The sequence below is a fragment of the Heliangelus exortis genome, chromosome 2, assembly GCF_036169615.1.
Source record: "Heliangelus exortis chromosome 2, bHelExo1.hap1, whole genome shotgun sequence".
Classification (NCBI taxonomy): domain Eukaryota; kingdom Metazoa; phylum Chordata; class Aves; order Apodiformes; family Trochilidae; genus Heliangelus; species Heliangelus exortis.
The window spans coordinates 27,416,313-27,432,651 of NC_092423.1; the positions used below are offsets into that span (position 1 = coordinate 27,416,313).

The following is a 16,339-nucleotide window of genomic DNA, read 5'->3' on the forward strand; positions in this document are numbered from 1 at the left end:
AGATATTTTAGAGCATATCCACTTTTTTTTAGAGCATATTCCACTAAATTGAAGGTCTTTCTATAGTATTATATTGCCAGGTGCTTTTATTAAAAAAAAAAATCATTGTCTTTCTATGCATCTTATACTGAATTAATAATTCTGAATATGAACACATGTATCTCAGTTGTAGTATTTACCAATGAACATATATAATAACACTATTCCTTTAAGATCTGCTTTTGCAAGAAATCTTAAATTTTAAATTGTTATGGCACGTACATGCAGCTCTAGTGTTAGGTGTTTATAATCCCTGTTGTCCTGATTCTGAGCTTACTAATGACAGAAATAATTCAAAGTATTTTAAAATGCAAGTATGCTGTTTCAGGTAAATGGCAATGAAAAATACTAAGCAAAGTAATCTAGGTTTGTCTGATTATTTTCTGTGAACCTGCAAAGTAATTTAGGGAAAACATGTAAAATTAAAAATGCCTGAGTGCCAGAAGACTATTGTTGAAAATCACAGAATACTGAATTTTAAGTTGTGAATTTGGTGGTATTTTCCATTATGAATACTGGTAATAGTATAATGATTCTGGGCAGAAATGAGCTTTGCTTATATGCTTATGTGTGGAAATCAATTTGGAAAAAAAGTTAATGTGAAATCCTGTTAGTTTAAAAGCATGTAATACATGCTACAAATGTGTATGTCAAAGGTGTTGATCTTAATGTTGGTTTTCTAATAGTTGACAAACAGGTTCAAGTATGTTTGAAGGTTTAGAAATCTAATGAAACATAATGTGAGTATAATTTAGTGTGTGACTTTCCTTGTCTAATGCATCACACATTAGATAGCAGACAGATGAAAACCAACATTTTCCTGACAAAGGTGGCTAAATTATTTATAAATATTTATTTATAAATTAAAAATATCTCAATTTTGCTGAAGGTAAGATTGACTTAATCAAATACTGGTTTTAACTTGTAATCTTTTTCACTTAGGGTAAAAAATAATTTCATTCTTATATGTATTTTGAAGTTATAGATCATTTTTCAAGACACAGCATTCAGCAGGGACTTCATGGCTTAAAATTGCCAAGTCTGTAAGCGTTCTTAGTCCTAATTTCAGAGATTGGAAGAACTAAAATTGGCAGTTAATGTACTGATGTCTGATCAAACTTTTTTTTGTGTAGTTTTAATTTCCAGTGACTTTACTTTGTGCAACATGTGATTGACATGTAGCCCTTTATATTAATATATTCCTAATACTATGTTGATAAATTCATTTACCTGTTAGAAATTTATTATTACAAATCGGGAAACTTATGTATCTCTTGTGTGGTTTGTGGGAGGAAAAATACCTCAGTTATGACTGTATTAATAAATATATAGTAAATAGTGATATATATTAAATAAATACAGTTTTACAATTTTTTAGAAAGTGCCTTTAGGGCAGTGTGAAAGAGAATCTCAGTGATAATTACTGTAAAGAGGCACAAAATAGACTAGTATTTTGCTTTCTCTATTAGTACTACAGGAGTAACTCTTGCCTATACTATAATAGTATAATGGCCATATAAATTTTCAAGTTATGCATTTTAGTACTGAGAGGTTTGTGCAAAGTCTGTAAAAGAGGTTTAATTCTGGCATCAATCTGTTTTAGAGTAATACTTCACATGCTCAGGTGAAAAAGCATGTTCATGTTTACTTTTTGCTGGTTCTGTAGGCTTGTATTCAGAATCTGAAGCTGCCTTCAGAAGAACTTATTCTAACACCAGTTATTGTGATGTCTTGCAGTGGTTCTGTAGTTCATGCTTTAAGTACATTTTGGAGTTTTTTGATGAATAATAGAGAAATAGCAGAAACGTTTTGCTGCCTAATACTGAATTTTAAATATATTTTCTTCTAGAGAACTAGAGGACGAAAACGAAGCTTTGTGCCTGAAGAAGAAAAACCTGAGGTTGGAATATAGTGTTTTTTGGGGGTTTTTTGTTTTTAACAGTTTTGTAAAAAAATTAAACTGGGGCTGAAGTATTACTTTCAGTGCTATAATTGAAAATATTTGCTTTCCTTCCTTTCTTCCTTTCTCCCCTATTCCTTTCTTTTGCCTTCTACTACAACAGGAACGGATTCCCAGAGAAAGAAGGCAGCGACAGTCTGTTCTACAAAAGAAGCCCAAGTCAGAGGATCTAAGGACTGAATGTGCTACCTGCAAAGGGACTGGAGACAATGAAAATCTTGTCAGGTAGGTTTGATGTTTGGCCATTATGAGGAAGTTATGAGGAACTTTATGAAGAAGTTCCATCTTCATCACGTTGTCATCACGATTGTGACAAAATGTGCTTTTTAAAAAGACCAACAAAAACTTATTTAGAGGAGAGGTTATATCAGAAATTTTTACTTGATACACTTATTGAACTGACAAACCTATTTACACTGTGGATTAAGAGGTAAATAACCAACATAATCTGTTTTTCTAACACAAGAGAATTTATTTTCTCATGTCAGGGTGAATTGTCAGTGGTTTAGAGCAGGTCAGAAAGATAAATAAACCAGCAATTTAATGATACTAAAGCTAAAGGAGCATCCTAAAAGTAATTTAATTAGCATAATTAACAATTTTATGAGCTAAAATGCGGATGATGAGGAATTTATGGTTTTAAAAATATTTATAAATGCAGATCATGAAAGGGTTTGATAATCATGTTTCTTCTCTGAAACAGAACTGAAAAAAATATAAGCTGTTGAATGGTATTTTAGTAGGTGCAGAAATCTAATCTAATTAAAGTGTAGAATAGTTGCCACTGAATAGCTGCTGTTGACCACACTTCTGCTGGTTTTGACTTCATAGCTGGCATTGTGGCCTCTTTGCGAGGCTATAAAATCTGGCCAGAGTTCTTGAAAGAACAATAATGGAGCTTACATCACAAAGTGGATTTTAATTGAATCTGATGAGCTTTCATTAGAATGATCTCATCATAAGTTCAGATAAAAGAATAATGTTGTAGCTAGGTCCCATATGCTTCAAGAGGGTTTTTCTGGACAGGATCTTCTCTTTAGCTCAGATATAATTTTTGTTTTTAACTGGAAAGATCATTCCAAAATACTGATTTGAATTTATTTCAAGGAATTAGAATTACAAGAACAGTCAGAATCTATAACATATGCAAACCATGCATGGGATTAGAATAAGGGTGTGTCCCACCTGCAAAGGTCTTGTGCTCGGGTGATTTTAATATCAATTGCAGTTTATGATTTACAGTAGAAGTTGATACAATTTCAAGGGTTATGTGCCAGATTGTCTTTTTATTTCCAAACTAGAAAAAGCATGCCTGTACCTGCTCATCAGTAACTGTGTGACTCATATATAGACAAGCTACTACTACTGGTAGGCACTCCTAGATCCTGCTCAGTACCAGGCAGTGAAACAGAAGTGGGATGTTGCAGGGATTGCTGATGCAGGAGCAGTGATGAGAACTGATGGCAGCAGTTTTTAACTGCCCATGGCAAGATAAAGGGCTCTCTTCATCCCTATTGTTTCCAAGAAATAAAAGATGCAGGAATATTGTTTTGTTATAAGAAGGAGTCCTGGGAACAAGCTTTACTGTGAAAAAGGCAGTGAATTAGTTTTCTTCAGCATTTTTCTAGAAGTGTTAAAATACCACATGTGAAGACATAAGGGGTGAGGTGAGAAAATGCCTCGACGAGCTAAATGTTGGAGTCGCAATTAGAGACTGTGGTAGAAAATAAGTGGTATGTCTTGTAGGTGAAAAGATTTTAGAAGTAGTTTAGATGATCCAAAAATAAGCATACTGTATGAAAACCCAAGAAATTATCTCATAAACCATCTTCATAATTAGGCTTGGAAACAGAATAGCAGTCCTGCGTAAGAGGAGAAAAGCAGATTCTTATGTTCTGATTCTTCATAATTGTCTGGAATAAGTCTTACTTAAATCTTATGCCTTAGTTTCCATATTAGTTTTTAAAAGATATTATGAATTTAAATTTTTCTTCAGAAAATTCCTATAATTAGCTGCAATTTTATCCAAGTTAGTTGACCACTACTGTGGAGCCTTTTTTTAAAAAAAACCAAAAAACTAAATGATGGTATAGCATTTAGTAAATTGGAATATTTTAGTATTATATTTTTGGTTCTTAAAAGATTTTTTTTTTTAATGAGAGTAAATGAAGGGACTGTAATGATGTAGGCTTTCTGCTATGCAGCCAAAGCTATGAAGAGGTGTAATCCTCTGTGTGTTGCTGTGTCAGAGAAAGCTTTCAGAATATTTTTTTTCTTACATTGTCACCAAGAGAAGTGACCTTATGCTTGCAGTACTGCTTTCTCCTTCCTGCACCACTGTGCAATGCTCCTGTGTCAGGAGAAATGGAATGTGATTTTGAATGCAAATTAGTAAGCAGCAGATGTTTTGGAGGAGAAAAAAAAAATTTTTTTTCAATATCCATGTTGTTTGGCACTATTACAAAAGCAAAAACTATTGCATTATCTTTGCTCGTTACTCAACAAATGTTTTGTGATGACTGAATTTTATTTTCACCCTTTCCAACCCATCTGCAACTAAGAGGGAGGTTTGTGGGTATGGGTATGTTAAACAATCTGAAATTTGATCACTGAATGGAAATATGCATCTGCTGAAGCTGTAGACAGAAGGACTAATTTTCCTAGGCCTTCTAGCTCTTCCTGATGTCTTTCCTCAAACAGGAGGAAAGTTTTGAACAGTCTACTTTTTAAAACTGTAGTTTTTTCTAAAATTTATGTGGGTCTCTCACTTTGAGGTTGCTGCGTAAGGATTAGAGGAAGATGAACTTCTTGACAAGTGGAGATTTTTTTTTAATCTCCATTTTAGGTGCTGGTGTGTAGCACAGGATTGCTGAGGGATTATTTGTAATATGTGAAGTGTCTTTACTTAACCTGTTGTTCATATGGTTTAAAATCTTCAAATAATTTCCCGTGAAAGGATTTTAAATTCTTCCTTGAAGCATACATTTCATTCTGATAAATAACAATGGTTCAGGAACTGGCTGAGGTTTGCCTTAGTGCTTATAGTTTTGTATCAAAAAAGGGATTAAAATTAGAGTATCTTTAATTACTGGCTTTTCTCTAAAACATATTGACATGTTCCCTACTTTTATATGTGTTGATAGTTTCCATATGTATAGACATGCCAAGGCAGTGCTTTTTTAATCATTAATGTCAAAATATATATAGAGAAAATTTCAGTACAGCAGTATGCACTAGAACCAAAAGTTTAGATTAAGATAAGAGATAAGAATTCAGTGGAAGGACTTAAAATCTTCGCTAAAAGTTAAAGTATTGTGAAACCAGAGGGTGCCTCTTACCATATTTTATGCTCAGTCTTAAGAAGTAGTAAAATATTGAAAATACTTGGAAATTAAGACTCAATTTGAGAGTTTCTATGTCTTGATATGAAAGATAATTTTTTTACAAAACTCCTAAAATAATTCTAAAGGATTTATATGTTTTTAGAGTTGATCTCTCCTGTTTGGTTTATAAAATATTTATGTAGTGATGCTTTTTTTGGTTTTGTTTCATTTTGTGAATCTTCAAAAGTTGTGTCTAGTTTAGAAATTTAGAAGTTTTCCTGAATGCTTTTTCACAGTCTTAGAATGGTAGATCTTGAAAAGGAATTCTTTAGGTCCTAAGTATCTTTTTTTTTTTTTTATGTGTGCGAGAATGAAACTGAGTAGTGCAAAACTTTAAAACATAGCTCCCTAATAGCTTCCTTCTTTAGAATGTATCCACATTTAGTAGAAGCATAGATAAGGAAGTAGATTTCATGTGGCACATTATGCAATAGACAAAGCTTTCCTTTCATCTTGCTCCAAAGTAAGTGTTTGTACCCACAGAAAAAAATAAGGTGAACTCTATTTTATTTTAAAATATAAGTTTTTTAAAGAAGAATCAATGAGATAATCTAGTTTGAAATCTTCCAGAGGAAGACTTATAAATTACTTTACTTCTAAATTGGTGACCCCATCTCAAGAAGTAATAAAATTCTTAACTGGTGCTATTAAAAAGCAGACAAAACCAAACAAGGCTAAAAAAACCAAAGAAAACAAACTGTAGCTTCAGTTCTTGGCTTTAAAGACATGCTTAGGTAGCATTTAGAAATACAGTGCATTAGATAAAATTATTATCTCCATACTAGACTTGAGAAAAGCAGAGGTAAAATTAGAATATAGCTTATGTTTGAGGAAAAAATCTTATTTGACCAGGTTAAAGAAGCCTATGAAAAAGCATTAGATTTCCTCATAGCAAAATTTAGACTAAATATATAGTAATACATTTTTTTAATAGTGTTGGGTATTGAATTTTTCTACTTTATTATCAGTTATGTTAGAAGTTTCCATTTTGTTTGATTTGCAGCAGCTGAGGCAAAAATATTACTTGAGCATTACAGAGGATGCAAAATAGACTGAGGTCATGTATTTGAATATAGAATAGAATTTTTTGAAAACGTAGGTCTGTATGCTGGTTGTAAAGTATTCAAAACACATAAAGCTGCAAAGCAAATCACTAAGCACGTAATATGTAGCATTTATATTTAATGCAGATGTTTACTCAGGAATAAGGTAAATGTGAAAATATTTATTTTTCCCATTATACTAAGTCTTGTGTTTCAGGCAAGTGTAATGTTCTTCATGTGCAGTCACTGTATCAAGGCAGGCCTGAAAGGAGAAGGTGAGGAGTAGGGAGGGAGAAAGAACACCACATATGCAGTGTCTGTCTTACTAAAGTTGAAAAACTTGAGTAAAATCAGCTATAAGTCTTGGCATAACCTTGAGTCATCAAATCATACTAGAACCAAAAAAAAATCTTTAAAACAGATTCAATATCTGTAATTCTGGAGCCACAATGGAATTTATCAAATTCAGGAAAGTAATTTGTACTGTATAAAGAACTGAATTGTTTGCTGTACAAACTGGTCTACTTTAGTACACCCAGAAAGTGTGTTCTAGACAGTCTTTTCTGAATCCTCTGGAAATTTTTTGTAATATATTACCATATTTCATTAATTGCATTTGTCTTGTGTAGGTTCATGTTTGCACTTTTATTTCTTACATTTCCATGCAGAGGAGCATGAAAACCTTCAAGTTAAAGACTTTGTTGCTGTTAGCTGCTGGTTTTGAAGCTCTGCATGAGCTGAAGTTTAATCCAACACAAGCACATTATTTATTAATTATACTAAATGCGCCGCAACAAAATTAAAAACCCATCATAGTAATTGAAAGCCTATGATTTAAAGCAGTTTTAGTTTAAGACTACTCACAAGGAAGATGTTAGCTCATTCAGCCATGACTTGCAACAATCCGGTGTTTTACAGAGGATGACAAATGTGTTATTTTATTGGAATGAACTACTCAAATGAAAGGAAACTTAACATTCAGTTGTGTAGTTTACTTCTGCTGTATAATTTACAGACATTCATTCTGAGTATTAACTTACTTAATTTCTTAAGTTACCTGTTAGTTGATTTTTTTCTGTCATTTACCACATTCTGTTGCCTTCTGAAAGGAGTTTCTTTTCATGCTAGATAGCAGGATGCTACAAATAATGACAAATGAACATTTCTGTTCACAGAGAACTTTATTAAAACTGAATTACCTATGCTGCATTGCACTTTACTGTAAAGTACCATGGATTTTTCATAGGTCTGAGGGTAAGACTCACACTGATGTCACTCAGGGCTTCTCCAGAAGCAGAGTGCTCAGCTGGGCTACCCAGCTACCTAAATGCATGTTCCTGGAACATTTGAAGTTGTACAACAAAAAGTCCATGGCAGACTCTTGAATTTTCTGCTAATTAGGAGCCAGTCTATTCACCTGGTAGCTAGGTAATTCTTCAAAGGATTTCTTAATTACGTTTGTCTATTATTTTCCTGTCATGAGAGAGCAGAACCCAAATTGAAGCCCAGATTTCCATACCCCACCCCCTAGTTTTTTGCTGGTTAACTCTTATGGAAATTTAAGCCATGTAAAGAATAGAAACTCAGGTTGTTGGTTACTAAGTTTGTGTTCCATCTCTGGTTTGATTCTTGGTAGTGTATGATCTTGAAGGAGCTATCTTACAGGTAGTCTGTGTAGGAGTGACCCAAACTTGAAATTTTGAAGATATTGCTGATATTAAAAGACATTTTTTCCATTCAATTCTGCATTATCAAAATTGAGAAAACCAAGTTAGGAAATAAGCACAGGAACGTTTGATGTTATTTTGTGTAAAGTTTAGGGCTGAGCCTTTATTTGAAAAAAAAAAAAAAAAAGAAAAACCATGTGAGAGGTTATTCTACCCACCAGTGCTTTCTGACGCAGCTACAGCAAAGGATTTTTATTTTTTCCAGGAAAAAGGTAGGACTTCTGTCATGTGGTTTTAATTTATTTATTTATTTACTTATTGGTTTTGTGGCATTTCCTGTTAAATCATTGTGTGTAATGTTTCTAGACTAGAAGACAAAAAAATGCATGTTTGTCTCTCTTCAGTGTTCTGAGAATTCCAAAACCCTGTTGGAGTATTAATATATTAATATTTGATGTTTGTCAAGGTTTAGTTATGTTCCTGGTTTTGTTACCCAAATGATTTTTTTCTTTGTTACTTCTGGGACTGTTTAGTGACTCATCACTCAAACCTCCCTGAAGTTCAGTGTTAGGTCTTCTTGTGGTTGTAGACCAGTGATTCCTAAACTCTTGTATGCTGGACTTTAATCTTAGAACCTTTGGGAACAGTTGAAATTTATGAGCTCTGTAGGTACAAGTTTCGTTCAATTTTATAATAGTCTGAGGGTCTTAGTATTGATATTTAAAGTCCACTAATCTAAAAAGCTTGTATACCATTGTCATAAATTTTAGAAGTATGTAACGATATAATGACTTGTAAATGAGAGTTTCAAGCAATTAATTCTACATAGTTTCTTTGTTTTCTGTTAACAAGTAGTATTTTACCTTTTTTGGTCAGTGAATTTGTTAAATTATTCTTTTCTCCCCTTCAGTTACAGCTGCTTGGTCAAGTCTGTGCTGCAGTTATGGGTTTGTACATTACAGCTTGAAACTATATTTCAAGTTGTCATCTGTTCCCAAACAGCTATGTATTTCAGGATTTGTATAAATTTTTTATAATTTTCAAATATTTTTTCCTGCATACCTGCATTAGAGACCTTTGCACCTTTTTGTCTTCTATAACTCCTAGGGTTCAGAATAATTTATAAAATAAATAAATAAAAATAACACCGAGGGTGTCCTTACTCTCTTTGCTGTAAGTAATGAGTTAGTTCTTTAGATAAAGTGGTCATTGAGTGAGGTGCCTGTTCAGAAGATTAAAATTTAATGAAACAAGATGCAGGGTATATGAAATCACATTACCTGTGACAGCAGAGGAGAGAATGATGACATATGAGATTATTTCCTATTCTGGTTACTAGTGATAGGCTATGACTGCAAAATTACCTATTTTGATGGGGGCAGTGTTTTTTTGTTTTGTTTTGGGTTTTTTTTTTTTTTGTTTGTTTGGTTTTTTTTTAATTTTTTTTCTGTGGGCGTTCTTAGGATTTTATTTTTTTTAAAGCTTCAAAATTTCATCAACGAATGCAATTTATTTGGCATTTGAATGTGTCAGATACCCCATCATCTGGCCAAACTGCTTCAGTCACTTTCAGTGCAGCAAGGTTATCAAATCACAGCATTGCATAGTGTAGGATGCTCAGAAAACAAGTGTCAAATTCTTTACCAGTTAATTTGTTTTGCATCATTAAGCTGAGTCATTGCTCCAGAAGCAATTGTACTGAAATTTATACTTAGGAAATTTTTAACCTGAGAATGTTAATGTTGAGGTATTAAAATAACATGCTATGGTAGAAGACCACAGCAGGAAACAATAACCATTTAAATGCTGTGTTACAGCATAGCTTCTGACTTGTCACAATTAGTGTCAAGTGAGCATCTGTGCAGTCAGTTTTCTGAATTAAATGTCTGTCCATAGAATCATAATGTAAATTGTGGACTATTTGAGTAAGAAATTTCAATATACAAGTAATGATTCTTACTGTTGCACTCATATTTTTTCCTCATTTACTGCTGCTGCCCAATGCCTTCACAAGTCTTTGACCTGTGGTTAGTTAATGTGTGTGAGGTTTGGATATTAGGAGGAGAACTTAATCTTGGAGTAATGTGAGAGTATGTTACACAGGTTTTGCAGGTTTTATTTGTTGTTTTTATACTTCAGATTTTTCATTTTGTCTCTTTGACACTTGTACGTCATTTACTATTTACTTCCCTATTGGTTTGGCCATTGAAACTACAGATTGAGTTATCCAGACTAAAGGAAATTTTTTTAAAAAATATTGCTTTTTATTTTATTTTCTGTTTTTAAACATTTGTCATCTGTACTATATCCAAGGCTTGACTCAGATTTTGCTTTGCCTTACAATTAACTAAATGTTCTCCTGTAAAACAGTTGAGATTGTTATTATTATAATGTGTCATTCTTTCACATTCTCAACTCAGTAATTTTTTTTTTTATCTGATCTGCTTTAAGCCATTTAAAATGCCAAAGACAAGGTTCTGTATTAAGGCAGGAATTCAGTATCACTTGCATGTTTCAGGTAACACTTCATTACCTTATAACAGTCTTATAACTTCTTTTTTTTTTTTTTTTTTTTTTCCAAACATTTACCCTTGAATAAATTTTTTAATACTTGCTATTTGCCCTAAAGGGTCTTTTTTTTTCTATTTAAATCTTGTACGTTTGAACAAATTTGCTGTTTTGTGGAGATGAGAAACAGGCAATTTAAGAATTTTGTGATGCTGTCCTCAGTACGGTTACAGCTAAATTTTTAAGCATATCTCTGATTTCATCTAGAGAATGGCCTAGTAGCTTCATTTATTTTGAGAAGAACTGCTGTGGAAAGGATATGCAAGAAAAAATACACCTTATGTTTTCTTCAACAATAAGTAAAAGCTCTTAGCTGAGACCAGTGTGGGTCTGTTTCCTTTTTTTGTTTCACTGGTTGTAACAGTGCAAAGGTCAAGTGTAAATTCATTTGCAGTTCTGTGATTAAGTGGCTGAAGTGATTTGCTTCTCTTCCACTCCCCAAATTGTCATTTAAACTAATTACAGCAATACTATTGTATTGCATGTGTACTTAGTGTTGAGCAACAGGAGCAATAAATCCCTCTAATTCTGACTTTGAGATCTGATGTGAAGCCTTATTAGGGAAATATTCAGTAAAGTATAAGCTGACATTGGAATATGGTGTAGTAACTGACTTTTACCATTGCACATAAACAGAGTAATTATTCTAAATCATAGCATTACTTTCAGCTGGATAACCACTGAAATCACTGCACTGTGGTTTCCTGAAAATGCCACAATCCTTCAACTGCCAAATTAAGCCCAGGGAGAACACCCAGCAGTAGTGCCTGCACAGTTATGTAGAGGGATGAGCTCTGAACCAAGTGGAAAGATGTTCTGGAAGAACAGTAACCTTTCCCGTGATGTGCACATTTTCCATTACATTTCTGACACAAAATGCTGTGAAATGATTTAATGATGACATTTTGTTTTGCTGACTTTCCGTTTTCTTATTAAAAAGAAACAAAAGTTAGGTTAGGAGAGTAGAGGAAGGGTGGTGAAGCATTTGAATTCTAATACAGAAATCTCTGTTCTCTTTTAAAGGAAAAAACAAAGCTATTCTACACCTACAATGCTTCTGACATTGAGTTTCACTGGCTGTGGGGGAAGGGAAATGTAGATATCTCCAGCATCAATATTGAACAACTTTTTCTGCAAGGTTAATTTATGTTGCTGCTTTGCAGTAATTGCATACCAAGTATGATAATTCAGTAAAGCATCCTTTCTAATTAGCAATCACAGAGACCTTACACATCAGCTATACAGCACAGCACACACAATGCATTTATTTCTGCTTGTCATTTTTGATGTGTATTACTAGAAATGCTTGTAGAAGGGAGCAGACATAGTACACTGAAAGGTCAGCACTTGTCACTTGGAAAGGGATAGATTTTTACGGAGTGAGAAAACAGAAAGCTTCTGCCCATTGATGTTGTACAGGAGCTTGTCTGCATCTGAAGTAATACATGTTAAGAATGCTTGGACTGAAAAATCACTTGTCTGAAGTGTGGTTCATGCATCCTTTGGCAGCTTTCGATTTCCTGTTTCAGAACTGATGAAAAGCCTTCCTTGTTCCTAGAACAGTATACAACTTTATCTTTGCAAAACACAGCTTTTGCTTTTGTTTTCTTAAGGATGTATGAAGTTTTCTTGGCACCTTATTTATTTTATCTTTCTTCCATGCAGTTTTAATGTTTTGGATGATGGTTGCTGTCGTTGTAAGTCATTCTCTTTCCTTAAGGGGCATCTGAACATGAATAAAATATTTTAGTTCGGAGTCACTGGAAATAAACATAGTTGCTGTTGTACAATAATTTACTTGAGAGAAAACATACATATGAGAACATGTTTTCTGTCACATTATTTATTGGTTGGCCAAGAAGGCTTGTCAGCTTTGACAAATTCAAAATAATCCTGAGTTCTGGGCTGAGAACCTCAGTTTGTTCAATTGAAATTTTAAATCAAATTTACATATGTAATTTAAATATTTGTAGCTCAAGGTGAACATAGACAACCAACCCCTTGCTCTCCCTAGGAACTATTCTTCATGTTTCTAAGACACAAATAACTGTGGCATCTGATAATACTTTAGGACTTCATGAAAAAATTCAGTATACCCTGTGTTATAAAACAGTTTTGAATGAGTTGTTTGAGGTCTTGAGTAGAATCTGTGATGGCACTGAGAACCAGAGGTGAATACAGTACCAGTACTTGAAAGTTGAAATGTTAGCTTGAGTAGATAGAAGCAAAGTGATAGCTAACTTTGTAAAATTAAAAACAATAATTTTCTAATAAAGGCCAAAATAATTGCAGAAATCCTAATTGCAGTAATCTAAATAATATAATTTGTTGCCAAATTTATTTGACCATCATATGCAAATAAGAATTTCAAAGCTCTTTCTTATAAAAGACTATTAAAAGTGAATTAGATGTGATGAAATTCTTTTGGCAGCCTTTGGCTGTTTGCTAACAATTTTTAATACAGCAATAAAACAGTAAAAAGGTAGCAATAGCAGTACCAAAATTGCCTAGCAGAAACTTGATTATAATTTGGTAAGAAAATATTGTATAAATAAAAGTGCATATTTCAGTATAAAATGCAGCCAAAGTTTATCCTTAGGTTTAAAAATCTCATAAATTTGAAGAGCTTTCTAAAATGTTCTTGTTACTAAAAGTCAAAGACAAATTATGCTTGGTGCTGATGTTGCAACCCAGGGAAATGGAGGAGCAGTTAAATCTTCTGTTCTATACGTATGCCTGTATTAAGCTTTCCTAGGCCTGGAAATAGAAGTCTCTTTGGACCTTGTGATATGGACTGCTTATTTAAGTATTCCCACCTCTGCTCAGCAATCCAGGGAAATAAAATGTAAAAGAGAAGGGTGAGGTGCAGGCAGGAGCAGCTTTTCTGGCTTGATGAAGACTATTTGTAACTCCTGATGCATGAGCTTGTGGAGAGATGTTAAAAAACCAAACAAGCAAACAAACAAAAAGAAAAAGCCACAAAAAAACCCCCAACAAAATGAGAAAAAAACAACAAAAGAAACACTTGAGGAAAAATACTTTAAATGTCACGTATTGAAAGATCTGTTAAGATTTTAGGTTTGCATGAGAAGAATCAAGAAGTGTTGGTTTTAGGAGTCCAGTTGTGTGATGTTAATCAATCCAGTAATATTTAATTGAAGGGTTTTTTACATTTTGGAGAGACTGTGCAGGTGACAGTATATAAAAAGTGGGAAAACAGCTGTTTAATATCTTCAAATGCAGACCAGATGAAAAAAAAGTGTTATTTTATAGGAAGACTTTGTAAAAAATGTTTAAATTTACATAAAAATAGCCTGTCATCTACTGGTAGCTATTGACAGTTCTTTTAATAACACTTGCTGTGAAAAAGAGATAAGAAAACCAGCAGGCTTTTAGGACTCCGGTGGTAATCTTAGTTTTTCACTTGTTTAAAGAACAGTATGTAAACTGCAGGATTGTAATTTTCTTTTATTCTGAAGGGCTTGTCTAAAGCATTTCTGCTTTTATTAAAAATAGAGTCACAGAATCACTGAGATTGGAAGAGACCTCTAGACCCCAGCTCCCTGTCAAAACAAGACCATGTAGAGCATGTTACAGAGGGCAGTGTCTAGTTGGGTTTTGAATATCTCCATGGATAGAGTCTGCAACCTCTCTGAGCAGCTTTTTCTGTTGTCTCTCCCACCTCACAGTAAGAAAAGATTTGTCTCATGTTTCAAAAAAATCCTTTATTTCAGTTTTTCCCTAGTGCCTCATGTCCTTTCTCTGGGCACCACTAGAAGTCTAACTCTGTTTTCTCCCACTATCAGGTATTTATATACTCTGAGAAAATTCTCACTGAGCCTTCTCTAGACTGGGTAATCCCAGCCCTTTCAGCCTCTCCTTGGATGACAGATACTCCAATCCCTTAATTGTCTTCATGGTCCCTTTCCTGGCCTCACTCCAGTAACTTCATTATTTTTTTCATACTGGGGAGCCTGGAATTGGACACAATGCTCCTGATGTTTCATGTAGTGGTAACTGAAGGCAAAAAGCATATTTACTGTACATAAAGGTATAATGATTTTTTAATAATAATAATAATAATTCTATTGTGTACAACAGGCAAAATTTGATTTGCTATGAAAGAGGTATCCTACTGTAGTCATTATAGAGAGTCATTAAAGACACTAGTTGAGGATGAGGAAGTATTTGGTTTATTTTGCTTAGTAAATCCATGTCCAGGAAAAAACATGTCATAGCTGTAGTTTAAAAGGCTACTTCATTGAGCAGTATACTGAAGAACTACCATGGATAAGTGATAGCAGACAGTGTTAGGCATTGCCCTATGTTGCTGTTTACTGTCAGTTCCTCTAGATTCTTCTCTGAAAGACAGTGTCACCATAAAAGAAAAAAATCATTAGCCTTTGCTGGCCCATTGGTTGACAGATATTTATATTTGTGTTTTGCATCTTTTGGGGAAGAAAGGGGGGGCTAAGTTCACCTTAAGTAGGTTTAAGTAAAAAACACTAGGTACATAAATATTTTTCCTTTTTTTCAGCTGGTCCATATAAAGTCAGAGAAAACCAAGAAGGATATATTTTTGGAAGACTCAATACTTTTCTTTTGAAGCATCAGTTAATAGTGTACATACTTGCCTTTACTTAAATATCTCATTGTCTCATTCAAATTATGAAAATACCTTAATATTTCACTCAGAAGTAGTTTCAGTGTTTCTTGAGAATTCTTATGCTCCCTTAATTTTTGCATTTTAATTTTATAATAAGTCATGTATGAGGTGAAGTAATGAAGATTGATAAAATTCTGAAATTAAGCAGCACATTTTCAGTTTAGATTAATCCATATTACAAATTTTTGAAGTACTGATGAATATGTGTAGAAATGTGTATCTGTAGCTGATGGGTTTTATAAGTGAAAAGTGGTAAGGTTCAAAATGTAAATCTTTTCACCTTAAGCAAAATTTCTCAATTGACAGTGACCTTAATGCATATATTTAGTGAGTTACTTGAAGAGAAGAAAAATTGTGGTCCCAGTTATATATTGCTACAGTTGCTTTTTTCAGTGGCATGAATGTATTTAATCTCCTCTGCCAGCCCCAGAAATGAGAATGTTTTTTGGAGTGTTATTTCTCATTCTGCTATTTCTTAACTTGTATGCAACATTTTCATTGTTCAAATAGACAAAGAATTCCTTCAATCTTTGCACCAGAGCTTTGGGAAAAATAGTGCTTTAGCATATTTCAGGCTTTTTGAGTGTCTGTTATTGTCATCAAGAGAGAAAAAATATTCTGGAATTCGTTAGACAAGTCATTCCTAAATGAGCTAAAAGTTAGCTTGTCTACATTTTTTATTTTTCCCCCAGAAACATTTTCTTGTGAAAGTTTGGTTCTTTTAGAATGTTAGCTTCCATTCTGTTATTTTGAATTCATACTGTTATTTTTTTGTCTGAAATAGTGAATGTACCACTCTGTTTCATCAAGAATGATGAATGATACATATTCTGTACAGTGACCATAGGATGAGGTGCTGACTTGCATGCAGTGAAAGGAGAAATGATGAAATCAAACAAGAAGTCCACGAGTGAAACTTACCAAAGCTAAAACCTCTGAAGGTTTTTAACTGGCATTGGTACAGATGAAAGTTACATATGCAGGCCAGTTACAGTACCAGACCCCATTTTCAG

General features: G+C 33.5%; 1 protein-coding gene across 6 annotated transcripts in view; it reads left to right on the top strand.

Moving 5' to 3' along the window:
• The window catches only part of PHF14 (PHD finger protein 14), a 151,800-nt gene that overhangs the window by 62,278 nt on the left and 73,183 nt on the right, over positions 1 to 16,339 (top strand). For all 6 annotated transcript variants that reach the window (XM_071735327.1, XM_071735326.1, XM_071735328.1 and 3 more), the window contains exons 15-16: positions 1,889 to 1,939; positions 2,103 to 2,224. In XM_071735327.1, coding sequence (XP_071591428.1) covers positions 1,889 to 1,939; positions 2,103 to 2,224 — 173 coding nt within the window. The remainder of the gene's footprint in view (positions 1 to 1,888; positions 1,940 to 2,102; positions 2,225 to 16,339) is intronic.